Source organism: Punica granatum, chromosome 2, assembly GCF_007655135.1.
Source record: "Punica granatum isolate Tunisia-2019 chromosome 2, ASM765513v2, whole genome shotgun sequence".
Classification (NCBI taxonomy): domain Eukaryota; kingdom Viridiplantae; phylum Streptophyta; class Magnoliopsida; order Myrtales; family Lythraceae; genus Punica; species Punica granatum.
The window spans coordinates 40,524,825-40,550,880 of record NC_045128.1 but is presented as its reverse complement, the minus strand read 5'-3'; the positions used below and the strand labels follow the sequence as shown (position 1 = coordinate 40,550,880).

The 26,056-nt window shown below is 41.9% G+C and overlaps 5 protein-coding genes across 9 annotated transcripts; 3 read left to right on the top strand and 2 right to left on the bottom strand.

Annotated features, from left to right (window-relative positions):
• The first annotated feature begins 5,677 nt into the window (after positions 1-5,677).
• LOC116193813 (myb-related protein 2-like) lies at positions 5,678-7,952 on the top strand. 2 transcript variants are annotated; one of them, XM_031522562.1, is made up of 7 exons: positions 5,678-5,826; positions 5,923-6,137; positions 6,240-6,316; positions 6,428-6,485; positions 6,573-6,660; positions 6,769-6,838; positions 7,004-7,952. In XM_031522562.1, the coding sequence occupies exons 2-7, from the start codon at positions 5,930-5,932 to the stop codon at positions 7,622-7,624; spliced, it is 1,122 nt and encodes a 373-aa protein (XP_031378422.1). In that variant the 5' UTR covers positions 5,678-5,826; positions 5,923-5,929; the 3' UTR covers positions 7,625-7,952. The 2 variants fall into 2 exon arrangements, with proteins under 2 accessions (XP_031378422.1, XP_031378423.1); XM_031522563.1 differs by having other exon boundaries at positions 5,697-6,137.
• Positions 7,953-9,166: 1,214 nt separating this feature from the next.
• On the top strand, positions 9,167-15,493 carry LOC116197743 (general negative regulator of transcription subunit 3-like). Its single transcript, XM_031527976.1, has 17 exons — positions 9,167-9,482; positions 9,569-9,700; positions 10,359-10,496; positions 10,610-10,660; positions 10,832-10,921; positions 11,017-11,163; positions 11,452-11,562; positions 11,775-11,828; positions 12,007-12,729; positions 13,044-13,208; positions 13,612-13,738; positions 13,825-13,970; positions 14,096-14,365; positions 14,554-14,688; positions 14,772-14,953; positions 15,068-15,184; positions 15,280-15,493. The coding sequence occupies exons 1-16, from the start codon at positions 9,390-9,392 to the stop codon at positions 15,132-15,134; spliced, it is 2,631 nt and encodes an 876-aa protein (XP_031383836.1). The 5' UTR covers positions 9,167-9,389; the 3' UTR covers positions 15,135-15,184; positions 15,280-15,493.
• A 1,144-nt stretch (positions 15,494-16,637) lies between these two features.
• Positions 16,638-19,327, top strand: LOC116197744 (glucan endo-1,3-beta-glucosidase 8-like). Of its 2 annotated transcripts, XM_031527978.1 has the most exons (3): positions 16,638-17,531; positions 18,086-18,972; positions 19,045-19,327. In XM_031527978.1, exons 1-3 carry the CDS (start codon positions 17,200-17,202, stop codon positions 19,197-19,199), a joined length of 1,374 nt encoding a protein of 457 aa, XP_031383838.1. In that variant the 5' UTR covers positions 16,638-17,199; the 3' UTR covers positions 19,200-19,327. The 2 variants fall into 2 exon arrangements, with proteins under 2 accessions (XP_031383838.1, XP_031383837.1); XM_031527977.1 differs by having other exon boundaries at positions 16,639-17,531; positions 18,086-19,327.
• A 520-nt stretch (positions 19,328-19,847) lies between these two features.
• LOC116197745 lies at positions 19,848-22,362 on the bottom strand. 3 transcript variants are annotated; one of them, XM_031527979.1, is made up of 8 exons: positions 21,695-22,362; positions 21,505-21,559; positions 21,235-21,309; positions 21,025-21,116; positions 20,789-20,853; positions 20,660-20,694; positions 20,504-20,587; positions 19,848-20,263 (listed from the first exon to the last, which is right to left on the bottom strand). In XM_031527979.1, exons 1-8 carry the CDS (start codon positions 22,015-22,017, stop codon positions 20,159-20,161), a joined length of 834 nt encoding a protein of 277 aa, XP_031383839.1. In that variant the 5' UTR covers positions 22,018-22,362; the 3' UTR covers positions 19,848-20,158. The 3 variants fall into 3 exon arrangements, with proteins under 3 accessions (XP_031383839.1, XP_031383841.1, XP_031383840.1); XM_031527981.1 differs by having other exon boundaries at positions 21,505-21,590; positions 21,695-21,943; XM_031527980.1 differs by lacking the exon at positions 20,789-20,853 and having other exon boundaries at positions 20,660-20,741; positions 21,695-22,354.
• Positions 22,363-22,522: 160 nt separating this feature from the next.
• Positions 22,523-25,770, bottom strand: LOC116197747 (TATA-box-binding protein 2-like). The gene is made up of 9 exons (XM_031527982.1): positions 25,144-25,770; positions 24,440-24,527; positions 24,176-24,247; positions 23,962-24,012; positions 23,797-23,841; positions 23,546-23,638; positions 23,334-23,435; positions 23,172-23,245; positions 22,523-22,974 (listed from the first exon to the last, which is right to left on the bottom strand). Coding segments are annotated over exons 1-9 (606 nt in total). The 5' UTR covers positions 25,224-25,770; the 3' UTR covers positions 22,523-22,973.
• Between the last annotated feature and the right edge of the window lie 286 nt (positions 25,771-26,056).

The window sequence follows — 26,056 nt, the reverse complement described above, 5'->3', positions numbered from 1 at the left end:
TCCATATGCATGCATGCATGTATAAAAAGCCGGGTAAAAGTTTGGGTGAGACCACGTTTGTTACGTAATTTTATTGTTATAATTCTTCAGTTACAGATCACAAAGAGTAGGTAGTGTTTGTTTACACCAAGTAATTGCTTAAATTTATTTTTTCAGCCCTTAATTAGTTTTTTTTCCTCAAAAGTAATGACTAAAAACGAGTATAAGAAAAAATGCTCAAGATAAAAAAAAAAAACTACAAAGACAAGAGTATCGGAGAGATCCTCGAAGCTTATTAGGAAGAAAAATATATGTATAAAGCCCATATCAGATAAACACAACACAATTCCAGATACAGGCTAATCTTCAAAATCTTTTACTCTACACCCTACCAAACAACATGGACCTTGGTGAAAACCGAAATAGGAGGATCCCCGAGTCGAATTCATGCAGTTAGTTGTCATCTCATATAGAACAACACTTAATTGGATTTAACTAGTTTGTCTATCACAAAAGAAATCAACTTAATAAGAAGTTAAAAAAGCACTTAATGATTCAGTAGCTAAAAACCTACTTATTTTGTGACATAATGGCTTGGTCAACCAGCCACTGCTTCAGAAATCGTAGTAGTACCCCCAAATTTTTTTGTAATTGCTAAGCGGTCCCATTTGAGGACACCCACCATAAGAGGGAGAGAGAGAGAGAGAGAGAGAGATTGAGACGAAGACTGAGGAAGGCGGCGGTGGAGGCTCCAATCCCGGTCAGTATTGCCACAGACTCGGTCGTCAGCCACCTCAAGAGTCACTGGCAACCTCTGCTGCACCGGTAGTGGTCAGTCAGTGAGCCCCCACCGCTTCCTCCTTCTCTGATTAGTTCTTTGGGTTTTTTTTTTCTTTTCTTAATTTCGAAATATAGCGGCAAAAGAGAAAACAAGTAAAATATAGTGGTATCAATTAAAAATAACAGGATTTTGTAGGTTTGAAAAATTTACTAAACACTTTTTTCTAGTATGCACTTTTGTATTCATAAACCAAATAGATCTTGACTAATTTAACTTGAACCAGATCGGCCCAATAAGAGGTAAAGCTCTTGTAGCATAGATTTTCTCCATTCACAAAAAACTCGAGACTTTACTTAAAAGGAATAAATGCCTAACCACTTGAACCAATTCGGGTTGGTGAAAATTGTGAGAGATATTGCTCTTGTAATTCCAAGAGATTGAGTATTAAAATTTATTCTGCTTTCGTTTAAGTGCGCACTTCCCGAACACCTTTTTACTTAATATTCTAAGCACTTGTCGTTTTAATACCTAAATTTTAAGCCTTAAGTTTTTAGCACTTTATATTAAGTTCAAACAAATACTAAGTCAGTTTCTTTATGAAGATAATTAAAATAAAACTGAAAGTTTCCGAGGTCCGATAAACTTTGAGCGGGTTCTTAAAGATGAGAGCTTAGCCGTCCTTTTTTTTGTTTTGGGGGGGGGGGGGGGGGGGGGGGGGGGGGGGGGGGGGGGGGGGTGATGCCTGAAAAGGAAACCTTGTGTGATGATATTTTCTCCAGTATTGTTTGCAATTTGTGATGTTAACTATAGCTAGTTGAAAAGTGTGTTCAACAGATATTGTGTTTGAAGATGCTTTTCTGGTATGTGCATCTAACATAAAATAAGTAATAACATCGTAATCCTAAGGAATATCGAATACAAATGTACATATCCTAGTACTGTGTGGCTGATTATTTTTTGTTGTTCTCCGCCTTCCTCAAAGGTCTAGCCGTCTAGCGATTAGTTAATAACAAATTGCATGGCCATCTTTGTGGGACGAAGAGAGTTGACACTTGAATATATCTAGTGGGAAGCAGAATCAAACTAATCATACATATACAACGATTTTTATTCCCAGGTGCAAGACAGACGTGAGATTCCCGCTTTGACGATCGAGCCTCATAATCAGATACGCATCCATACGATTAAAAAATGAACGAAGAACCGTAGGATTTGATTTGTATATAGTTAGACTAGGTTGAGTTACTTCAAACACCCTTCGCATAGGGGATAGGAATCGTTTTGAGCCTTTCTATGTGGTGGCTTTCTTTTATATGGAAAATAGTATATGATTGTTAGAGTTCTCTTAGTATATGATTGTTAGAGTTCTCATATAGCAAGAACAAAAATTTATGACCATCTGGTACGAGAGTCTTGACGGATAGCCTACTCGTGGCGCCAATGCCTAATTTACCCTGGAAATTTCTATTGGGGTCATCGAGAGAGAGAGAGAGAGACCAGGAAATATTAGCACTTTTTGGTTGTTGATATCAGCATATATGTTTTGTGTCCTTTGGTGGTAATGTCTTCTCTCCTTCATGCTTTTCCCAGAGCATGTTTCTATCTTTTCCTTTTGAGCTAAAGCTGGTCAGTTAGTACTATTTAGGGACATCTTCCTTTTGTTAAGTGTTATCATTGGGCAAAGTAACCGAAAGTAAAATCCAAGACATAATTGAGGACGCATACCATGGGAACGATCTAACCACTTTGCAGCACCACGAGACAAGTTATAACCGATGATGGAATTGGGAATTCATGATAATTGGACATCAGCCAGCGGAACTGTAAAATGTTTCCTGAATAAGCATAGGAAATACAAAAGTTAAATCGGAGCTTTATTGGTAACCATTTCCAAATCTTCCTTGATCTGTACCTGATTATAAGGACATGATACTATAATCATGGGTGTTGAATGAGCATCTAAACTATCGTTACTTAAAGAGTGCAAAAAGGTTTGTGCTGCGGGGAACCCATTTTTTGTGGCCTTGCAAAGAGAGGAATAACAAGAAATTCTTGACTTGAGAATACGACTCATTCGCTTTGGTTTGAGTTAAGATTCTCAAGTTCCGATTCCCACTGGAATCTGTACAACTTTTTCCACGAGGGAATAGCATTCCGTGGTCATTTCTCACTTTCTGTTTCGGCCAATGGAATTCACGACGAGTTTGAGAACATGTTGTGCAAGAATTTTATCGTAAATTGGCACGAAAATGGAAATGGACTGGCGTCCCTCGATCAGTTGCCTTATTCAGATGTTGTGGTGGGAAGATCACAACCTGAGGGTGTTTCGTTGTTGTACGTGCAATATGTCGCTCATGATTGACTAGGTTGATTCCCTACTTCTCTGTGATGTCTCTCTTTTCAGGACTTGGTTCTCATCTCCAAAAGCACTATTTAAAATTAATCATAAAATTCCATAAAAAAAGCAGTGCAAGTACTAGGAAGAACAGCAGACCACACAAGTCCTTGTTCCATGTAAAGTCGTGGAGAATAACATTTATATGTGGATAAGGGACAGAAAAGGTTTACAAACAAGAGTTATCGCAGCCGGGAAAAAGCTGTCAAATTAATTCGGAGGTTCCAATTGCAAGCCTAGCTGTGCAATGATCACGAGCAATATAATTCATGGAACGAACTGATCATAGCTATAAGAATTTTGGCATCTGATATATATAGCTATTAGATTTCCAAGAGAAAACGCGTGTTTCTGCAGATGATTAATAAGTGAAAGGAGAGAGAGCTCGAAGCTCAGGGCAGTATTGACAACATCATAGGACAGGAGCAGTATACTTGAGGTTGTAGTATCAATATTGTTCGCAGACAGCCAAAGTGTTTTGCAGATACATGAAATGATATGAAAATCTTGACATACCCTTGTTGTCCTAAATATGTGACTACCTGAAATACCCTACTGGCTCTATTTTTAACTGACTGCTCTCTTCTCAGATAAGCCATCTGTTTTACGGTCTCAATCCTCGTAACTTACAGAACTTAGTAAAAGCATTACCCCGTTGCATGATATAGTTCAAAATCTCGTGTTACTCGACGTTTATGCATATATATAATGCAATTATCATGTTTCCAGTCACCGACTTTCTTGTACAAGGAGCAGAGGTATACTCTTTCTCTGTTCGGTCAGTGTCTTATTTGGTTACATTTATAGCTATGATCACATAAGAACGCAGCTCTACTGTGATGATCATCTTCCCGGAAAAATAACTTGTGATGACGTTGAGCTTACATACAATGCAGCTGTAACTTATGGTTATGAACTTGCAGGGCACTGAATCATGGCTCGACAAGTGAGATTTATTCCTATCCACATGCCAGAAAACTATTGAGGAATTCCCCGCCTTTAATGCTTTACGAAAAAGGCTGTCACTTCATGGATTCTTCCAAAACTGCACAAATATCTCTGATGTATCAGAATCAATCGATCTTCCTCCAGGTAAAGGCTTATAATCAGAACCAATGCGATGATATATCTCACTAGATTGGGGAATATGATTTATACACATAAAACTGGGGGTCGCACATGATTTAATTTATTTCGTTTGACAATGTCCTCATTCTTCATCCTCTCAATCGTTAGTGGGTTCTAATGGTGTAGCAGGTCGCATCGCAGCCACTTAATGTATGAATTTATTCCATATTAGTTCATGATGCTGTGCAGATATTATTCTTCAATTTCCTTTAATCTCGAGAACCTGTAAACAGTAAATATTTTTCTCGAGTTATCAAACTGATAAGTATACAAGACATTCAAGTTCTGTGCAGTATAGGTATTTATGATGGAGCAGTAAGTAATAATAACTAGAAAGTAAATCGAAGTACCTGAGGAGCTGACAGATTCATACGGAGAATCTACCAAGCAAAACAGAGTCAAGAGATAAGAGGGAAGGTCTCTAGGTACTCTCTCCAAGGCCAGGAATTGTCCTGCCTTTGATCGAAATGCAAGTATAGAAGCAAGTACAGTCCTTTTAATCATATTTCATTCCAACCTTGATCTCCATACTGGTGGGTCCCGAGGAGCCGTCTCGGGATTAATTCTCGAATCCTTCGATGCGGGGAAGGGAGGCTAAAGCTAAGAAATATTATGCCCATTGAAGTAGGAAAAACATCTCTGGGACCCCCTCGCCTTCTGTTGTACAACACACTATGTGGGGCTGAATAAGTACCAAACTTCTGAAGGAGACAAAGTAGGAATGTATTCCTTATTCCGTTCTTTAGCCTCCCAACACTCCAAGGAAGAGCATCTCTTTTCCACCAGTTTATAGTGTTTCTTCTTCTTTCGGAAACTAATGCCCCGGTCAACAGAATCTTCCTCCACATTATTCAAATTTAACCAATGGAAACAATCGTTTGTAAGTCGCCGTTAAACTGTCATTTACTTTCTGTAAACATCTATGAGGAGTACGGACTTTTTTCCGTCAAGTCCAAGTTGAAAGGATCAAAGATTTGGAGGGGAGTTCTGAGAATCTTCCATGAGGTTTCAGGGACAAACAGAGATAATGGATTCCCCCCCGGAAAAAGGTCCGGGAGAATGAGATTCCTGCCTTTGCCAGGAGGACAAATACGAACAAGAAATTAAGTCTTTTTATCTGGGTGGATAAATTCAGGTTCCGGTCTCAAGGTGGTGTCGCATAAGAAGTTGAAAGTGGAAGGTGAAGAAGAATTCAGGGGGAGAGGCAGTATCAACTTCCTGGGAATGGAAAGTGAAGCTGGAGTTCCCTGGGCCCCGCAGTTAACAAAGTAAGGAAGGACAATATCTCTTTTCGTGTCATTGTGAATATTGGATCGGGTCCGGTCCTCCTTAAGATTCTTATTCACCGAAAATCCTTGCCAGCTGTGATCTGTCGTGCTTATAAAACCCAGCCCTACGTGCCCTTTTGTTCAGTGAGAACTAAGCTAGACTCGAGACAGCAATACTAGAAGTTGGATTCAGTTCACATATCGGGATTCGGGAAACTTCATATTATTCAGCGAGGAAGAGCCTCTATATTTGCTGAGTTCGATATCGTCTTCAGGTAACCTCAAGAGCTCATTTTGAAGAGGTTATTTGTATCCAAGTCCCAGAAAATTGAGAGGGAGTTGATACGAAGTGAGTTGTCTTTGTTGCATAGATCGAAGATGTACCCTCACAAACCAGTAAAGAGCATCCACCCGTCTTCGAGAATGCCAATGCCCAGCTCTGACAGGCATTTGTTTCTACAAGGTGGGAATGGCCCCGGGGACTCGGGCCTTGTCCTCTCCACCGATGCTAAGCCCAGGCTAAAATGGACGCCTGATCTTCACGAGAGGTTCGTGGAGGCAGTCAATCAGCTCGGAGGTGCAGACAGTAAGTTTCCAAAGAAAGCAACGTGAAATCTGTAGAGGTGCACCGAGAATTAATACGTTAGTGAGCATTAGCTGATGTTTGTATTGTCTCCCTTTGCTGCAGAGGCTACCCCAAAAACGGTTATGAAGTTAATGGGGATTCCGGGACTTACTCTTTACCACTTGAAGAGTCATCTTCAGGTAAAATATTTGGGACGGGATTGTTTCGATTTCAGTTTTCTATCAGCAGTTTTCCCAGACTAGTGGTGTGTATTTACACTCGCACGCTAACAACCTGATTTTCTGTGGCAGAAATACAGGCTTAGCAAGAATCTGCATGGGCAAGCAAATAATGCAACCAACAAAATAGGCAAGTAAAAGTTCGATAACTGTTCATGAGATTTCATGCAATGGGACAATTTTCGAATATGACTGATCGTTGTTTACTCCCATACAGGTGCAGCTCCTCTTGCCGGAGCAGACAAAACGCCAGAACAAAATGGAGCTCATGCAAGCAGTTTGAGCATTGGCCCTCAACCCAACAAGTAAGAATGATGCAAAATACTTTGGTTATAAGATCGTATTCGCCTTCCTTACAACCAAACCCAGACCTTGCATTATATGTGCTAAGGGTGAAAAATTCATATTTGCAGAAGCATACATTTCAGCGAAGCCCTGCAGATGCAGATTGAAGTGCAGAGAAGGCTCCACGAGCAGCTAGAGGTACGATATTTTCTTAATCTTCTTCGATGAAATGATCATATATTCTCCAAATGGTATTAGCAGGTAAGTGAAAGAACGTTCATATAGCACGAAAATCCGAAAAGTTTTCAAATTCTTAGTCTCATAATAAAGTCTTAAATGACAAACTTAGATTCCTTTCCACAGGTACAGCGGCACTTACAGCTCCGAATAGAAGCACAGGGCAAGTACCTCCAAGCGGTTCTTGAGAAAGCGCAGGAGACTCTGGGGAAACAGAACTTGGGTTCAGCCGCAGGCCTGGAGGCTGCTAAAGTCCAACTTTCCGAACTCGTGTCGAAAGTCTCCACTCAGACCCTAAACTCCGCATTTCCAGCCCTGAAGGAACTTCACGGCCTGTGCCCGCAGATGAATCAGCCCAACGACTGTTCAGTTGACAGCTGCTTAACATCTTGCGAAGGATCCCAAAAGGAAGACCCCGTGATGGAGCGGATTGAGCTCAAGTGGGGCCCTCCAGACTCGAGGGGTAATGCAGTGTTTCTCTCCCCGAACCCTAACGAAACAGCTGACAGGAGAGTGTTCTCCATCACAGGGCAGCCGGGTTCAAACACCAATTCCAACAATCTGTCCATTAGCATCGGGCTTAAGGGAGGGACAAAGGGGCCAGGTGAGGACGAGGATTTCCTAGACAGAGTGGAGAGTGACAGAATGCCTTACTTCGGGACTAAGCTGGACCTAAATGCGCACCAAGAGAACGAGGCCGCTTCTAGCTGCAAACAGTTTGATCTGAACGGCTTTAGCTGGAGCTGAGAATGAGTACCGCTTATCTAAGCACTAGCAACATCCTAGCTGTCTGGAGGAGAACGTTTCTTCGATTTTTATGTTCCTGCACCCATGATAGAGGCTTGTAGCCAGTGAGTGCAGGGATATCGGGAATAACTCGATCGCACCAGATAAGAGCCTGATGATGGTGGTGTTTTACGGTCACGGTTGTAAGCAGTGCCGGTGCCATCAGTAGTGATGAATGCACCTTAACAATCCCGTTATCATAAAATTTGAGTAACTGCAGAAACTTCTCTACGACTAACTGAATTAACTGTATTGATGGATATGAGAGCAAAAGATTATTTTTCTTGCATTTTTTGGCATCCATGTGATAAAAAGGAGTTTTATTAATTTGTCCAGAACTACGCTTCTATTTATTCAAAGTATCGGATCAGAATTTATAGCATCATCGATAGCTTGCAGCAGTGAAACTTAGAAAAAGAGTCACAGTTAAGTCGATAACAAGTTTTCGTAAGGTTGCTTCTGCTGCAAGTCTTACATTGAATCCGGATGATAAGTCTAGTTTATGCGAACTCATAACGGAAATTGACCAAATGTTCTCCCACCACCCCAAAGCTTTCTACCCATTTCTTTACACCTACGTTTCGAAAAGTAAGCCATTTCTCTTGTAAAATACCACTGGGTCTATAAAGTGATTGGGCTCATCTCCAACCCAACAGCTCGAGTATGTTGGTTATGATATCCAATCACTTATAAATCCATCGCATGGCAACATGTGGCTTTGATACTTCATCGAGTCGGGACTGGACTTTCGTGCTCGGGATTTAACCACAAGTTGGACTTCTTCTTACACCTCGAGCGAGATGAGGTGATAATTGATAATGAAACCACACTTAGGCCGGACTAAGATGATGCACAGTTTGGTTGCCTCGAAACTAGACTTAGCATGGTGTGAGTCCACATGTGCGCGCAAAATCGTAATCTGCTCCGATACTATATAAAGTATTACTGGGTCAATAAGCGATTGTGCTCATCTCCAATCCAAAAATTCGAACTAATAGGTTATGATATCTAATCATTTATAAATCCGTGAATTTCTCTTTAGTTTTTCCGTGTGAGATAATATGTCTCGACAATTTTGACAACCTGTATGAAGCACATGGTCAGCATATATTGAATAGAATGCCTGCAGTTACCAAAATGCAACTTATACATATATTCAGTCCGCAGGATTTCAGTAAGAGTTTGACATAATAGAAAAACCACGTAAGATATATTCATCGATGAGAAAATCTCTAATTACAGGCAACATCAGATAACTATGGAGAAACCATACCTAGTGCCAGTGCTGGCCAAATGCGCATCTTGTCGTCAATAGGACTTCTTGCAACACGTGATTCTTTCTTGTAACCGAAAATTATAAAAATGCATTTCAACGAAACCACGAAAAAGCAGAGGGTTTGTGGGCAGGCACAAGAATCTTCAGGCCCTGTGTACCTCCGAGTGGGCCCAAGTTAGAGTAAGAGAGCTATTTAAAATAGGCCTTGGGCCCATTTACGCGCAAACTTGTTGCGGCTGTCTTCTTCATCATCCTCTCTCTCTCTCTCTCTCTCTCTCTGTTTCGTCCCGCCGCAAAATCGAATCGGAAGCTTTTCTGCTGTCATCAGTCGGCGTCATTTCATCGATAGTGACGTTCCGAGCCATTAAAAAACCCTAGCTTCAGCGTCAACCCGGCATTTGATGATAAAAGCTTCAACCTGATTTCTCCCCCAACGTACCCAACTTCGCAATGGGGGCGAGCCGGAAGCTCCAAGGGGAGATCGACAGGGTGCTGAAGAAGGTCCAGGAAGGCGTCGATGTCTTCGACAGCATCTGGAACAAGGTCCACAACATCGCGCTGATTGTTGATTCTCCCATGATGACAGTCTCATTGTGTCGGATGTTGATCTTCTGTGGCCGCTGCTGCAGGTTTATGATACCGAAAATGCGAACCAGAAGGAGAAGTTTGAGGCGGACTTGAAAAAGGAGATTAAGAAGCTGCAGAGGTATAGGGACCAGATTAAGACGTGGATTCAGTCCAGTGAAATCAAGGACAAAAAGGTCTCTGCTTTGTCCCGGTTTAGTTCAATGCTGCTTCTCTTGGGGTTCTTCCAATGATGTAACGTGTTGTAAAGTTGGCAGATTTATCAGTACTCTGTGCCTCGCGATAGGAAGTGCTACGAATGAAGGGATTGGAGTCGGAATGACTAAGAATTTGGCTCTCATTTATGGCATTATCACCGGCAATTTTGTCCCCCGGCCTCATCTTCCTCATCTGTTTGTTTAAGTTGTATTGGCTCTCTTTTAAGCTGGAAGTTTCAGGAGACCCATCTCTGTCCTGCAATCATGCGTTGCATCTACACTAACATTTGATGGGACAAAATGCACGTGTGCCTGAACGTCCCGGAATTTTGCATTTGGTCATAAGTTTTTTTTACTGTGTAGAGAATTTGTCTTATGTAGAGGAGGCAGTTGTTGCTCATGTGAAGTCTAAATGTAATACCTGATAATTAGCCTTCGATTATCTTGTTTCATCCTGGTGCATGCTTTCATTCTGATGTTCATATTCGTAAATGCACTGAGTTTCTTGTTTCATCCATTCCCTGGATTTTGTGTGGGGGTCTGTGACTCGTTGATGTTGAGTACAAGTAAATGTATTTACTTCTTCGATTTGAGTTGATGATTGATTTGGTTTTTTCTTCATTATGCATTAATGTAGGTGAGCGCCTCCTATGAGCAGGCTCTCGTGGATGCCCGAAAGCTCATTGAGCGTGAAATGGAGAGATTTAAGATATGTGAGAAGGAAACCAAGACAAAAGCATTCTCCAAGGAGGGGCTTGGACAACAACCTAAAACTGTGAGAAGACCATCTGCAGTGCCTTGTTCACTTGCCATGTGTATTTCTCATTTAGACAGGTAGGGAAATCAATATTCATCTTTTCTCCTCTTTCTTTCTTTTGTGGGGGGCAGGACCCAAAGGAGAAGGCCAAGTCAGAAACAAGGGATTGGATAAACAATGTGGTATGCAACTATAGTGTTCTATGTTTAATTTCATAAATTTTTTTTACTGAAATGTCTTTCAAGGTTGATGCTTTTTCACTATCTCCATTTCTCAATATCTCGATAGTTTTGATATGTTTAAATAGTTGCTTTAGTGATAATGTCTCACTGATACTTATATGCTTTTGACAGGTTGGGGAGTTGGAAACCCAAATTGATATCTTTGAAGCTGAAATTGAGGGGCTCTCAGTCAAGAAAGGAAAGACAAGGCCCCCTAGATTGGTAGTTCATCAAGTTGAAGAGTTTAATACGAAAGCCTTAAAATGAAGAATGGCCTTTTTACCGATATTTTGATAAATATATGTATTTTTGGGCAGGTACATTTAGAGACATCAATTGCTCGACACAAGGCCCATATAATGAAGATGGAATTAATATTGAGGCTCCTGGATAATGATGAATTGAGCCCTGAGCAGGTTAATGATGTCAAGGACTTCTTGGATGACTATGTGGAAAGAAATCAGGTTCATAATGATCACACATATAAGCCTTTCCTGTACTATCCTATATTTGAGATCTTGCATTGGCTTATGAATTTCACTGTGGAAATGCCCTAAGTGCCTGAGAGGATCCAATTATTCATGCTCCCTGAAGCATATTTATGTTTATTTCGTTTCAAATTGCTTTTGCTTCAGTATCAATAATGTTTCAATACCTGTCTGCATGTTTTACCTTGGTTGTTATTGTTCAGAAGATAAGTTGATAACCTGTTGGTAATGTTGGTTTCCTTATTGGAGAAATTATTGTTGTAGGAGGACTTTGATGAATTTAGCGATGTTGACGAGCTTTACAGCTCACTGCCACTTGAGAAGGTGGAGTCTCTTGAAGAGCTGGTTACAATGGGACCCTCCAGCCTTCTGAAGGTGAACTATGTTGTCGTTGCTATTGCTTCATTCCTTTATTGATATACATCTACCTATTAAATTTTTTTTTTCTTGTATGTTTTGTTTAATAAACATATGGGTGCGGCAGCTGATCTTATTTGTTATAAATTCCTATACTTCATATCTGCTGATGCTAAATTATCTTCTTGATCTTCTAGGATCTGAGTAAAACTGTATGTTGTCTTTGGCAGGCAACACCTCTTAGTTTAAAGACTTCTTTGGCAGCATCAGCAGCCCAGACAATGGCAAGTTGCAGATATTCTGTTTCTTTTCTAATTATTAATTATTATAGTAAAATTTTTACTATTATTCACTAGTGCGATGATAGTCGAACCAATCAATTTTGTATTTAGAGTTAATTTTATGGTAAAAATTTTCTATCCCACTTTTCTGATGGGCCCAAGCTGATATTGTCCTCTCAAGGCCACAAGTACCACCAGTCATCAGCAGAGTACGTCAGTTCAGGAGCAAGCTGAAGAGCCAAGTTCTCAGGATGCCAATCCTGATACAAATACAATTACAGGAACACCACCTGCGAAAAGTAGCACAATTGGTTCTGCTGCTACAACTCCCACAGGGGGGCGCAGTACATCAATTCTATCCAATGCTCCTGCTAATACATCTGGAGCCCCAACCACATTGACCACATCAGTTCATGCTATCCTGGAAAATGCTGGGGCTGCTAATTCTTCATCTACTGCAAACCTTTCTACTTCTTCCAAAGAGGAAGAAAATGTAAACTTGCCTGGCCGTAAACCATCTCCTTCTCTTACTGATTGTGCAATTGCTAGGGGATTGGGAAGGGGTGCTCTTTCGAGCCAACCATCAGCAAGCGCTCCTCTAACTTCAATCGGTGCATTACCAAGTAATGGTGGGCTTGTTTCAGTACCCTCTGCTTCTGACATAAAGAGGAATGTTTTAGGAGCTGATGACAAACTTGGTGGTGGTGGCATGGCACAGCCTCTTGTATCCCCACTAAGCAATAGAATGATCTTGCCTCAGGCTGCAAAAGCTGCTGATGGAACTGGTTCGGTTGATTCTGGTAATAGTGGTGACAATGTAGCCATTGCTGGCAGAGTTTTCTCTCCTCCTATGGTTTCAGGGATTCAGTGGAGGTCAGGAAGTTCTTTCAACCAGAATGAAGCAGTATGTCTCCCCACTGATATATTAATTCTTTCTTGCATCATGTTGTTTTATCTGGTCCTCTGTATGCTTTTCAGCTTTGTCAGCACTAGATTTGGAGAATTTATCTTTTCTAAAGCTCATAACATAATAATGTATTATGCTTCATGAGTGTAATAGTCTAAGCTAATCGGCATCATGGTCTTGGATTAGTCTTTGGCTGTTTTCATCATCAGCTAAACTTTATATTGGTCCTGGATATTTCGCTTTTCGAAGTTTCCCCCTTTTCCTTTGTGATGCTTTCTCATGCAGCTAAATAATGAATGTTCTTTTGCCAGGGACAGTTACGTGGCAGAGCTGAAATAGCACCTGACCAGAGGGAAAAATTTTTACAGCGACTCCAGCAAGTGCAACAACAGGGTCATAGTTCACTTTTAGGCATGCAATCATTGGCTGGAGGAAAGCAGTTCTCTGCATCACAGCAAATTCCACTCCTGCAGCAAGTATTTTCTTGATTCCTTTCTCTTTGACTTTCCCTTCTTCTCAAAGCTCATAGACTTCATGTGGACAATGCATTTGCCTCTACCCTAGTGTATAATTTTTGTATGGCGGTGGCTGATACAATATAAATCATTGTACCTTTAATTTATGAATTGCCAGTCTTTCCGAGTTCACGACATTCTTCAAATTCATTTATTGAAGATTGGCAGTAGTTTGCGCATCAATTATTTCACGTAAGCTGGAGGGATTATAATTTGTATCGTTCATTTTGGTATGGATTCTATGGAGAATTCAGTTTACTGCAATAGTAATTCTCGGTCTTTTATCTCCATTTACTGTTATTGTGTGATATTGATATCATGGCGTCTAGACCGATATATTGATATTTATCTTAAATCTGTGCAGTTTAATTCTCAAAGTTCATCTGGCCTTGGACTGGGATTACAGGCACCAGGTCTTAATACTGGATCAGCTGGCCATTTGCAACAATTTGGTCAGCAAGCACTTATGGCTGCAGCTCCAAAAGATTCAGGTATGTTGTTTAAAGAGTTTCTGCACTTATGATACGACTGCCATATTCTTATGAAGCATCACTAAAAAAATTATGTGTGATTGCAGAAGCTGTCCATGAAAAGGTAGATGAGCCACAGGAAGAGCAGATTATAGCTGATGATTCAACAGCTGAATCTGGTACCAGCCTTGGTGTTGGCAAGATCACTATGAATGAGGATGATATGAAATCCCCTCATTCCGTAGACGCTCCTGTAGGTCCCTTGTAGTTTTAATTGACTGATTTTTGCTCTACTTTGATAAATTGGAGAATTTTTAGATATTGGGAAAATACATATGAATATGGCCTTGTGATAAAATTTTTCTGTGGTGCAAACAGGCTGGAGTATCTGGTGAGCCCACTCAAATTCCTAGAGATACTGACCTATCCCCTGGACAGCCATTTCAATCCATGCAATCTTCTGGAAGCCTAGGTGTCATTGGGCGTAGGAGTGTTGCTGATCTCGGTGCTATAGGGGATAATCTTGGTGGACCAACTGTGACTGCAGGGCCAATGCATGATCAGCTATACAATCTACAGATGCTCGAGGCTGCATATCACAAACTTCCTCAGCCGAAGGACTCAGAAAGGGCAAGGAGCTACATCCCTGTAAGGATCTTCATCTAAGATAAGATTTACAATTATCATGGAGCATAGAAGGTTTTAGGAATATGTAATGCATTGTTTGGCACAAACGATGGAACTATGTTGAGGAGTGGAATAGCCATGTAGAATTCCTTACCATACGTGCTCGAGGCTAAATATTTGTTGATAGTAAACATGTTTCATACTTGCAGAAGCATCCTGTGGCAACTCCTTCTAGCTATCCTCAAGTACAGGCTCCCATTGTGAACAACCCAGCCTTCTGGGAACGGTTAGGGATGGAGCCTTATGGTGCTGATACCCTTTTCTTCGCATTCTACTACCAGCAGGTATTGTCTCTGTCCATTTTTCTTATTGCAATGATTGTCTGTTAATTGATTTAAACTTATCATGTTCACGGGATTCCCTGCAGAACACTTACCAACAGTATTTGGCCGCGAAAGAACTGAAGAAGCAGTCTTGGAGATTCCACAAGAAATACAACACGTGGTTTCAGCGGCATGAAGAGCCAAAAGTCACCACCGATGAATATGAGCAGGGGACTTATGTTTACTTTGACTTTCATATTGCCAATGACGACCTACAGCATGGATGGTATACTTCCAGAGTCATTTGTGTGCTGATTTTTTATGTGACAAAGAAAAGGTTGTCTTTTTCTAAGTTCTGGTTGATTCAGTTCACGAGTGTTGCATTTTATGTGAAATGCAGGTGCCAGAGAATTAAGACAGAATTCACATTCGAGTACAATTATCTGGAAGATGAACTCATGGCCTAACCATCATCATCGAGATGTTCTGCAGTGTTAATATCATCACTGACCTAATGGTATGTGATGCCAACTCACCTCGGAAGCTGAATTAGACCATCCGTCAATAGTATCTAACTCTTTCTCGCATTGCTTTATGGTTTTCTAACTGCAGGTAACCTGATCCAGCGTCCTTGTCATGGAGGACTCAAGCCAGAGCTAAATTAGGCTTTCCTTCTTTCTCGGACCTATATTTACTCGGTATCTCTATAATTATAATAGTCCCGATTCTACAAAATTACCGGTTTTAGTTGGCAAATGGCACACTAATTTAAATTTAATTATCCTCTCGATGGAATTTGCAATGCATCGGTAAGCTTTCTTGACGAGTAGAACTGCAGTCGGCATGAGGGAGTGTGGTGGGAACTGAGACGGATCCCCCCTTACGAATGCGAATGAGACGTTGTGGCCCATCTCGTGGACGGATGTAATAATTGAAGCCACCAGTCCTTATCCATAACATGTATTCAGACAAACCCAGTTGCTTCACTGGACAAGAAATGCCCATCGACCTTTGGTTTGACATGGAATTTAACACTTCCGGATTTTGTTGGCAAACCTGGAAAGTTCTACCGTACCCGTCGCAACATGAACCCGGGTCTCGGAAAATGAAAAGATGGGGTTCTTTCATTTAATTTGAGCTTGAAACAATCGCAATGCAGGTGATTCGATGGGATAGTGAGCTATCCACCGCCGTCCCACAATGTATCATGAAGAACTAGTAGGGCCTCGTCTTCACCCAACGACTCTGGTGACACCTCTCGACCATACAACCTACCGCTGCCAAAAAGCAATCAAAGCACGTGAAATAGCCAGCAATGGAGGAGAGAAAGCAAACGAAGGTGGGGACGGGGGGGACATGTTTTCCACTTATTATTATGGACTTCGGCTATGTTTTTTCACTGCGTGGCCGTCATTCTGAAGAGGAAGAAGACAGCTGCGGTGGTTTGTCAAAAACAAAAACCAAACCATAGACATCAATTGAATCGAGTTCATACCATATGAACTCATCGACAAGACCAAAGAGACATAGGAGAGAGGGAGGGAGGGTGTGTGTGTGTGTTTTCTGAGTGCTCAGTGGGGCCATGGATGGAAATTGAGTGAACAAATGGGGTGGAGGGCTTTCTAGGCTCAAAGCCTTCTCGAGAGCCGAAAAACTCTGCTGTAGATCATATAGCCGTTGGACGTCACAGTCTGTGAATTGGTGTTTGGACAAAATTTCCCAACTTCAAAACAGACGATCTCATTGAAAAAGTCGATGATCTCTTGTCTTGTCCTAAATCCGCTGTCCCTTTCCCCAAACCCCAACTTTTGGTCGCTTTTTTTCTGTCGATATGATAATAATGTTTATAATTTGGAGAGCTGTATTTACCTCAAAATCCTCATCATAATTGCCCACTCACTCGCTTTTTCCCCAGCAACGCTCCCCTCCTCCCTCCTTCCTCCTTTATCTACGCGTTATTATCACCTGTAATTGCCATATTGGCCCCCGTTCCTCATCTCTTCGTCTTCTTCTCTCTGGGGTTGATGCTCTGTTTCTTCAAACTCCTCCTCCTCTGTTTCTCCATTGATTCCTCTCCTCTCCCCTTCCCCTCCTTCCCCTGTTCTTGAACACTATATTCATTCGAATGCCCCCGTTGTCGATCCTGTAACATTTTTCCAGATTCCTTGTCGAAGAGGGAGAATAACCTCCGAGCTCGACATCTGTGTCCGCTTTCCTCATTAAAGGATCAAACACTTTGCACACAACCAATCTGTCCTCGGATTCCCCATCTTTCTTCTTCTTCTCGAGAACAAGTGATACCAATTTTTCATTGCCCCGATTTCATCTTCGTCGCGTCTGTTCACTTTCGGTTCGGAAACGTCCACGATCTCAGCACTCGTGCGTTAGTATCCCTTAATTCTCGCCACCTTCAGAAAAAGGGAAAAAAAAAAAAAGCCGTTTCTTTATATAAAAGCTCCTACCTTGCTCTTCCCTCCCTTTTCCCTCACCAGTTTCCCGGAAAAAGATCGAAACTTTCCGGGGGAAAAAAAAATGGATCCGGCAAAATTGTTCCTCGTTCTTGCCCTTAATGTCTGCGTATTGGGTCGGCTTGCTTTGGGGCTCGGTGTGAATTGGGGGACAATGGCGACGCACAAGTTGCCCCCGAAGACGGTTGTTCAGATGCTGAAGGACAATGGGATCAAGAAGGTGAAGCTGTTCGACGCGGACAAGTCGACCATGAGAGCCCTAGCCGGGAGCGGGATCGAGGTCATGTTGGCCATCCCTAATGATCAGCTGGCTGCTATGAACAGCTATGACAGGGCCAAGGATTGGGTGAAGAAGAATGTCACCGAATACAATTTCAAGGGAGGAGTTAATGTCACGTAAGGTCTCTCCTCTTTGTCACTTTCGAAAACTGTTCTCCTTTTTTTATTTTACAATTTCTTATGATTTTGTTTGCTGAGCTGAGGAATGTGTGGCATTGTCGTGTTTTTTTACTATGAATCAAACAACAGTTTGTCTGATTTAAGAATGATATATCTGTCAGAAATGGGGACTTGTTTATTGAGTTAGTCAGCTCTTAAGTTCTTCTATCTGAAAAATAGAGGAAATAATTCATGAGTTTGCTTTTATCTTATTGGCACTCTTCCTTTGTTTATGTATTGAGATCTGCAGAATTTTACTTCAAACAACAATGTCTGTAAACTTTGTCCAATTATGTTTCTCGACAATATGGACAATACAGTTTTTCGCTTAACTGAAATGTTTCATCGTCAGTGCCATAAGCTGGATTTCAGCTCTTCTAATGATTTCCAGTTGATGGAATCTCACACATGTTTGGGTACAGATCGGTGATATAGATGTTTGTGGACACATCTCATTGTAAAAACTTCCAAGTACGAATGCTGTTCTCATCGTCTTCATTTTTCGAATGCAGATACGTTGCAGTCGGGAACGAGCCCTTCCTCACGTCCTACAACAACACCTTCAACAATTTGACTTTTCCTGCCCTTCAAAACATCCAAAATGCTCTAAACGAGGCGGGCGTTGGGGAAAACGTGAAGGCCACTGTACCCTTGAATGCTGATGTTTACTTTTCCCCCTCGAGCAATGCTGTCCCTTCGGCTGGTAGATTCCGAACAGACATTAACGGACTAATGACCCAGATTGTGGAGTTCCTTGCGAAGAACAACGCCCCCTTCACTGTTAACATCTACCCCTTTTTAAGCCTTTACGGAAATAAGGACTTTCCGTTCAACTATGCCTTCTTCGATGGTGCCACCCCTATCGTTGATAATGGGATCCAGTACACGAATGTTTTTGATGCCAATTTCGACACTCTCGTATCGGCCTTGAAGGCAGCTGGTTACGGGAACATGACAATACTCGTAGGGGAGGTGGGATGGCCAACAGATGGAGACATAAATGCAAACATCGGCAATGCGTACAGGTTCTATAATGGGCTTCTACCGAGACTTGCAGCCAACACGGGGACCCCGCTTCGTCCAGGCTATATTGAAGTGTACTTGTTTAGCCTAATTGATGAGGATGCTAAGAGCATCGAACCAGGAAACTTCGAGCGGCATTGGGGATTATTCCGATATGATGGGCAGCCCAAGTTCGCACTTGACCTATCAGGGCAGCAGCAGAACAAGTTCCTCATCCCTGCCCAGAACGTCCAGTACCTTCCCCAGAAGTGGTGCATGTTCAACCCGAATGCAAAAGACATCAGCAACCTTGCAGACAGCATAAAATATGCCTGCAGTCGCGCGGACTGTACTTCTCTTGGGTACGGATCATCGTGCAACGGATTGGACACAAACGGTAATGCCTCGTATGCGTTCAATATGTACTTCCAGGTACAGAACCATGACCCGCTGAGCTGCAACTTCCTAGGTCTGGCGACCCTTACAACTCAGAACATCTCAACAGGGAACTGCAACTTCACGATCCAGATTGCCTCAAGTTCGGCTCAGGCATTCCGTCCCACAAGCTTGCTGGTTTGGCTGCGGTTTGCGATGGTGGCACTGATTACAACCTCGATGCTATAGGTCTTCTTTGTTCTTGTAGATATCTTCAATTACTTATCGTTCTTCCTTACTCGATTTCTATTAGTTCACTGCTACATATGTACCTTAAATTTTTTCTAGATATATTTTTATAGTCTGGGGTTCATGTCTTTCCGGAGTAGTTTGTTTTGAAACATCGTCATGACGACATAGTAAGAGCAAATACATTGAAAAAAAATAAAAAAATAAAAAAAGATAACACCATGAGAATGTAAGCCCCGTTATGTTAATTGAGGTCGATCCATCAAGGATCAGCGAATGACTGTTGGTAACGGCCAAGGTAACTTGGGCTCGAGGATTATTGGGCTCCGCACTCGTCTCAGCCCATCGCCCAGGAGAGCGAACAAATTCCAAGCCCAAATCTTACCCGTTTCCAGGTCCGCATCTCTGCGGTAATTGGCCCGGGGACTTTCCAGAGCCCAGCTATTGGCATGTAGGCCCAATCACTTCATCTCATGGTGTTGGCCTGCGTAGGAGAACATACCTTTATGAACTAGAATGGTTTTGTCTGTAAAGGCGATGAGGGACTTAAGGTTTCTCCTCAACACTGCAACTAGAGGACCCGTGCTTCCTCAATTACTAACGTGGGGCACATGACTCGTCGTCGAAATCAATGACTAGACCAGTATCTTCCGCAAAGTAAATCCAACATTGTACTGATAAGATAATAATACATCAATAGTTCTTGGAATATAGATATGAACTAATTTGGCAATACGAGGCCATCCCGCGAATGATGATGATTTACAGGTCCATGACTGTCAAATGATCAATGACTCTGGTATTCCTGGCAACTTGAGGGCACCATATCTCTTCAAGATTTGATCATAGTATCAAACCGTGGAAAATTCTTTTTCACGATGAAAGCAACACCTCTTCGTCACAAATACTACAGAAAGTCTTTAACTGCACTAACATGCATTATTGATTCAAAGAAATCTTCACAAATACTGGCGCCATTCTTCCGGAGTCCCTTTCGTCAACCTCAGCATCTTTACTGCTGCACTTGTCAGTGGTATGGCGAGAATGTCATAGTCTTTTGGTGCCTGTGGGATTGAGAACCAAAGGTCCTATCATTCTTTGCCGAGTGAAGTAATTAACAATGCCCACCATTCTCAAGGCATTTTTTCTAGACTGACATATTCCGAAACATTCAACAAACGTGCTCAATTACAAGATCAAGAACTCACAAACCATTGCCTCCTTCAAAAGTTCATGCAAACTTTCGACTACATAGTGCAGAAGACAGATTTTGTTTGGATCTAGAAATTAAAACCTGAACATACCTTGGGAACCTTAATCAGCTTCATATTGGCTTCCTCGAGGGTCCTTTGCCCTTTCTTTGAGTTGCATCTCGAACAAGCAGTGACCTGTTCTTAAATCCATATCATCAATGACCATGTCTAAATTACTCGAGCACGCCATCAAGTAGATCATCTTACCAGATTTTCCCACTCCCATTTCCCGCCCTGTGCAACTGGAAGAACATGGTCAATGGTCAGATTCTCACCGGAAGAACAATACCTGAACCGAAACAGAAGGTTCATTAACATCATAATTTAATATCATACAAACTTGCAGCCATGCTAGAGTGATTATCACATATTTTTCTTCTCTTCTCCAACAGCTCTCCGGCCTTCAACTCAATATCAGGAAGCAAATCAAGATAAATGAGAAGATTAAGATTAACGTCCTAATGCAATAGTAAGAGCCCACTACATGAAGCAACTACTTCAATCTAATTTAACTCACAACGTTAAATTGCAGGAGAACAGCTCAATTTGAAAGAGCCGAGTGGAATACTCACTGACAAGTATACTTGTCTCGATGAAGTATATTTTTCTTAGTAACGTTATGTATTACCCTTCTCCTTTTAATGACTTGAAGCAAATGCGGAACCTGCAGCAGGGGACACATACAAGTGAACAGACATCGCCCGAGGCCACAAAGAGTCAACTGAAGGCAAAGAAACCAGAAGCAATAAAAACACATCAAAAGAACCTCAGGCGGTCTATACCCTTAAAACGGCAGGAATATTGAAGGATCCGCTCGGAGAGTTCACTGTCTGATCATAATATTCTAGCACATCAGCCTGGAAGAAAACGAAGCAAAAAACTGAGTACACGAAAATCGAACAGAAACACTCGCTCAGACAAGGAGATAACTAATCGGCTCATGTTTCTTATCGCTCCATTCAAATTCAACGCCGAAACCAGGTTTCAATAACCATTTTCCAGCATGAAAAGTTCGCAGCCATAAGTGCCAAAGAAGAGCTACAACTACCCACCTTCTCCATGAACTCCAAACAGAGAGCACGTCTCCAGCAGACAACATTCACTGGTCTGAAGCCGGACAACAAACAAGAACCACGACCTTATTCAAATCGAAAGTTCAAGATTTTGCTCAAAAATGAACAATTTCCCAAGAAAAGATTGAAAATTGGGCACCCCTGAAGAGAGAGAAAGATTCTGAGAGACCTGTAAGAGATGTCCAAGACGAGGCCTCTAAAGCAAGCGAGCTCGTCCATATCAGCCTCGCTGTCGTAATCGTACTCATGAAGAAGCAATTCGCTGCTTGCACCATAGCGGGTGGCCAGCCGCACGCAAAGCTGCGACCTTTCCGATGAGGAGGAGGAAGAAGAAGAGTAGAGACCGAGTCTGAGTTTCTGGAGGTGGGTTGTTGATTTCAACTCAGAGCAGCAGCGAAATGGTTCTTTGGGCTCCGACCCAAATAACGCTGCAGGAACTTCCCCATTGAAGAGCAGCCTAACACTTCCTTGAGCTGCTGCCACTTGAGCCATCACTGAGGCCTACCCCCCTTCTCAATTCCTACACACACACACACACAGAGGGACGGAGGGAGAGTTCTGCCCACAGTCCCCTTCTCAGCCTAGTCGACTTGCTCCGTTGGGAGCAACTTCACCTTCGTCGGCGGAGAGGATAAAACTGCTTCACCGCTCAACGATAAGGACGGCATCCCCATCAGTTACCCAAAACGGCAAAGTACATAATCCGACCATGAAGACCCCTTAAAGATTGGGCAACTATCGTTAGATTCTGTAGAATCTGTGTTCTTCCATTTAAAGCTTAAAGGGGACATCTTCCTCGGCTGAAAACATTATCTTTATTTGTGTCCCAAAACATGGTCACATGATGAGTGCATATTTGTTATGACAACATCATAACAACTGAACTGGGACTCGAACTCAATCAATTTTTAACCATGCCCTGCAAACGTCGGCAAGGAGGCCTAATTGCTGGCGGAATACCAAAAACCTGTTTTTTGAATAGATAAGGTACTAGCCGTAACTGAATAAACTTATATTGCCTCCATTTAGCAGCGAAGGAACAAAACAATCGAATGCAAATCTGATAAATTCTTTGCTTACGGCCAAAATCATTGTCAACCCAAAACTGTCTCAGTCAAACATAAGGCAAGGGGAAAAAGACTCTCAAAAAATCACTGTACATGAAAGTCTCAAAATCAACTGTATCTCCTGACACATTAGTATCACTTGACTGCCTTCTTTCTAGGCTCTTGCCGCTTTTCCCCTCCCCTTGATCCTGGGATGATCCATATCAGTCTGTGAAGCAAAGAGATGCGGTGAAGAACCTCGAAACCCGGTTGACTTTTCGATTATCTGATATCCAGTCTGTGAAGCAGCCAAGGACTGGTCCCGAACTCAAGGCCTCCCACTCAAAACTTCCTCCTTCCATAGCTGCTGAACAGAAGTTCCCGAGCCGATCGTACCCGTTCTCTGGGGAAAAGAGATAAAGAGAAACAGTCAAAGACAAGGCCTCAGCATTATTCACACACCCAGAAATAGAGAAGGGCCAATTAGAGGCCATATCAAGGGAATCAGTTCACAAGGCTGTCACTGACAATAAGCATCTAGATGACATATTGAGGACAATAAAAGGGGATATAACAGATATACAAGATCGGGTTGCATACCACTGTTGGACCTTTCTGAACTCTCTAAGCACAGGGTAGATATTCTCGAAGGCAGTATAGATTTCATCTCTCACCTAGTAAACAGAGAAGAGATGTTAGTTCACTGACCCTGCTAGATTATAATATCAGGGGAGGGATAGCTGAGAAAAGCACATAGATTACCTTTGCACCGGTGAGCACAATTTTCCCCGAGACAAATATCAGAAGTACAATCTTCGGCTGTTTCATGCGATAGATGAGACCAGGGAAGAGTTCAGGCTCGTACTGCACCGACCAATATTAGGTAGGGTAAGTCCCAAACATTCAGAGCAAAGCCTTGTTCTCAGCTATTGGAATTGAAATTTAAGCATCAATGATTATAACTTATCACTCACACTTGAAAAGGCACCATGAGAGTATGCAAGACCTTCAAGTCTGATGGGAAATTTAACATCGCAGGAGCCGACAATGTTCTGGACCTTGAAGTCCTAAATCACAATACAAGAATGTCACATGCAACCAGTTTCTAAGGCCAGTCCTCATATTGAGGATCGGTGTCAATCATGTATCGAGACTGAACGAAGCGAAATTGTTGAAATTGCATGCGTACAAACAAGTGAGAGTCAGAAAAGGGAGGGCAGAATACCTTAAACTTCGCTGGAAACCCAAGCTTCTGAATAATTCGAGCATACTGCAAGAGAACATAACATCACTTTAAATGCTTTATAATATTCAAAATAATAAGCTAAAAAATTGAAATTAATTAGAGCCACTTTTCTGACACGGCACGAGATAAAAGCTGAGGGTTTACCTTCCGGGCAGCCAGCTTTGACTGCTGTTCACTTTTGGCCCCAGTACAAACCTGAAGCAGCAGCAGTTAGAACTTTCTCGATACCAACAAAAGAAGAGCATTTAAAGGGTTGTGGAAATGAAATTAATAACTTATTAAAGCGAATGCTTACGTGTTGTCTACATCATTCAGTTTGCATATTTGAAATTTTAAACAACCCGAGTAATGCACTTACCATCTTTCCGGAGGCAAAAATCAAAGCCGTTGTTTTTGGTTCCCTAATCCTCATGATGACAGCAGCAAAACGCTGCAAGGCAAAAAATAGACTAATTAAAAGGGGCTCATTTTATCAACAAGTCATCAAGTGAAAAAGTCGCCAAAGCATAAGAAACAGGTAAGTGCTAATAAAGAATGTGTAAAGAGTGAAATAAATGTCAGAATTTCTATGCCCCAATGATGTCATTGTCAATTAGCTAGTGTACAAACTCTCACCACCCACCTTTGGGTTATATTCTGCATTTCGAGCTTGCAAGGCAATTGCTTTCAGGTCCAATTTGCAATCCAAATTGACAGTCGAGACAATGTTCCTATATACCAAAAAAAAAAATGTGATGCTATGATAGGTATAAGCATCAACCTGATAAATGGCCAGCTCAATAGTACGTTCTATTTGATCTACATTAATTAAATATAGGTTTTGACACATCCCAAATTCATGAAATCAGTCTGAGTAAAATGGAAAATTTAAGTTTGGAAACTCCATACTGAAGCAGTAATTTCCAGCTTTGAGCAAACAACAACAATTGATCTAATCCAACAAGACATACATAAACCGCCCCCTTCTTTCAGCAAAGTACACATTTTTGAAAGGCAGTCTCACATGTCCCGATTAGTTAAAAAATCTCTGAAAACGGAGTACTCTGGCAAATTATAAACTTCTCTGCACCTGTCTCAGCAAAAGAGTGCGCATACAAAGCCACCTCCAGAAACATATCACTAATCTCAATTCTAACTCTCCTAATAGCTAGCTTCAGGTATATCTGGCATACATCGTCAGTTAGTGCTAGGCAGAATATGATATCAATTGAATATATGGGCAATCGAACAAAAACCAATGCATCCCTAAATTCTTTCAGAAAAAATTTTCCTACAAAAAGTCAGTTCAGATGTTTTTTGCCTTGGGAGTGAGTATGCAGCACTTACTGAAGAGTTGGGACAATTCCAGATGGATGTTTTAAGAGGTCCACCGGCTGGCTCCCTTCTAGGCCGGCCTGTTCCGCCATTTCTTGCTTTTCTTTAGTTCGTTCGGAACAGACTCAGCAGCAAAGAGATGGAAAATTCTCCGGCAACAATGGTCCAGGGTATCAAACAGCACAGGTTCGTCACAAAATTAGACCCCTTTTTATCTGGGCAACATTCATTTTCAGCACTGAAACAACCTTTAGCATTGAAATCAAAAACCCTAATCAGTTTCAGCCCAGCTTTCCAAGATCGCTGCTTTATCGCATCAAACAAATCAACCCAGCTGAAAAACTTCTGGGCACCGGTCGATCCAAGGAAACAGGTCAGGGCGCGGCTCAATCCCGACAGGCGTTGACTCTAACGTCCCCACAGGAACACAGGAATCGAAATCAAGAACTCGTCAGGTGGGGAGCAAGCATGCGGATAAGGGCTGTCGGGCAGTATATATAGGCGAGAGGAGTGGGATCGGAGGAGGGAAAATTTTTAAGGACAGGAGACTTTATATAGGGAAGATCGAGGGGGGCTATCTAATGGGGATTATGGGAAGGCTGAAAGTTTGGGAGTTTGCGGGGTGTTATCGCAGTGCCGACCACGCGGTTGGGGTATTTGTAGCCTTGCTGGTCTGTAGCCGGTGGACGTTACCGGTTTACAGGCTGCTGCCGGTTGGACCTCGTGTCACGAGGAACCTTCGGCTCCTTCTTTTGAATTTGTATTTTGTATGCCATAAATGGAAAATCATTAATTTCCTAAATTTTTCTTGATGGTAAGTTAATTAAGCACTTTTCATAATTGTCCGTTATTATAAAGCAAGTGCATATTTATGATCAAGGATGATAGTCGTACCAATTATGTAAAACTTATCCTAGGATTTTCC

Coding starts and splice junctions, on each gene's coding strand:
- LOC116193813 (XM_031522562.1), top strand. CDS start 5,930: ATGTACCCTCACAAACCAGTAAAGAGCATCCACCCGTCTTCGAGAATG. Junction 6,138..6,239: donor TCAGCTCGGAGGTGCAGACA/GTAAGTTTCCAA, acceptor CCTTTGCTGCAG/AGGCTACCCCAAAAACGGTT. Junction 6,317..6,427: donor ACTTGAAGAGTCATCTTCAG/GTAAAATATTTG, acceptor TTTCTGTGGCAG/AAATACAGGCTTAGCAAGAA.
- LOC116197743 (XM_031527976.1), top strand. CDS start 9,390: ATGGGGGCGAGCCGGAAGCTCCAAGGGGAGATCGACAGGGTGCTGAAG. Junction 10,661..10,831: donor GGGATTGGATAAACAATGTG/GTATGCAACTAT, acceptor TGCTTTTGACAG/GTTGGGGAGTTGGAAACCCA. Junction 14,366..14,553: donor GGGCAAGGAGCTACATCCCT/GTAAGGATCTTC, acceptor TCATACTTGCAG/AAGCATCCTGTGGCAACTCC.
- LOC116197744 (XM_031527977.1), top strand. CDS start 17,200: ATGGATCCGGCAAAATTGTTCCTCGTTCTTGCCCTTAATGTCTGCGTA. Junction 17,532..18,085: donor AAGGGAGGAGTTAATGTCAC/GTAAGGTCTCTC, acceptor TTTCGAATGCAG/ATACGTTGCAGTCGGGAACG.
- LOC116197745 (XM_031527979.1), bottom strand. CDS start 22,017: ATGGCTCAAGTGGCAGCAGCTCAAGGAAGTGTTAGGCTGCTCTTCAAT. Junction 21,310..21,504: donor GTTTGGAGTTCATGGAGAAG/GTGGGTAGTTGT, acceptor GTTTTCTTCCAG/GCTGATGTGCTAGAATATTA. Junction 20,264..20,503: donor AGCTGATTAAGGTTCCCAAG/GTATGTTCAGGT, acceptor TCAATCCCACAG/GCACCAAAAGACTATGACAT.
- LOC116197747 (XM_031527982.1), bottom strand. CDS start 25,223: ATGGCGGAACAGGCCGGCCTAGAAGGGAGCCAGCCGGTGGACCTCTTA. Junction 24,248..24,439: donor ATGCAGAATATAACCCAAAG/GTGGGTGGTGAG, acceptor TTTGCCTTGCAG/CGTTTTGCTGCTGTCATCAT. Junction 23,842..23,961: donor CAAAGCTGGCTGCCCGGAAG/GTAAACCCTCAG, acceptor GTTCTCTTGCAG/TATGCTCGAATTATTCAGAA.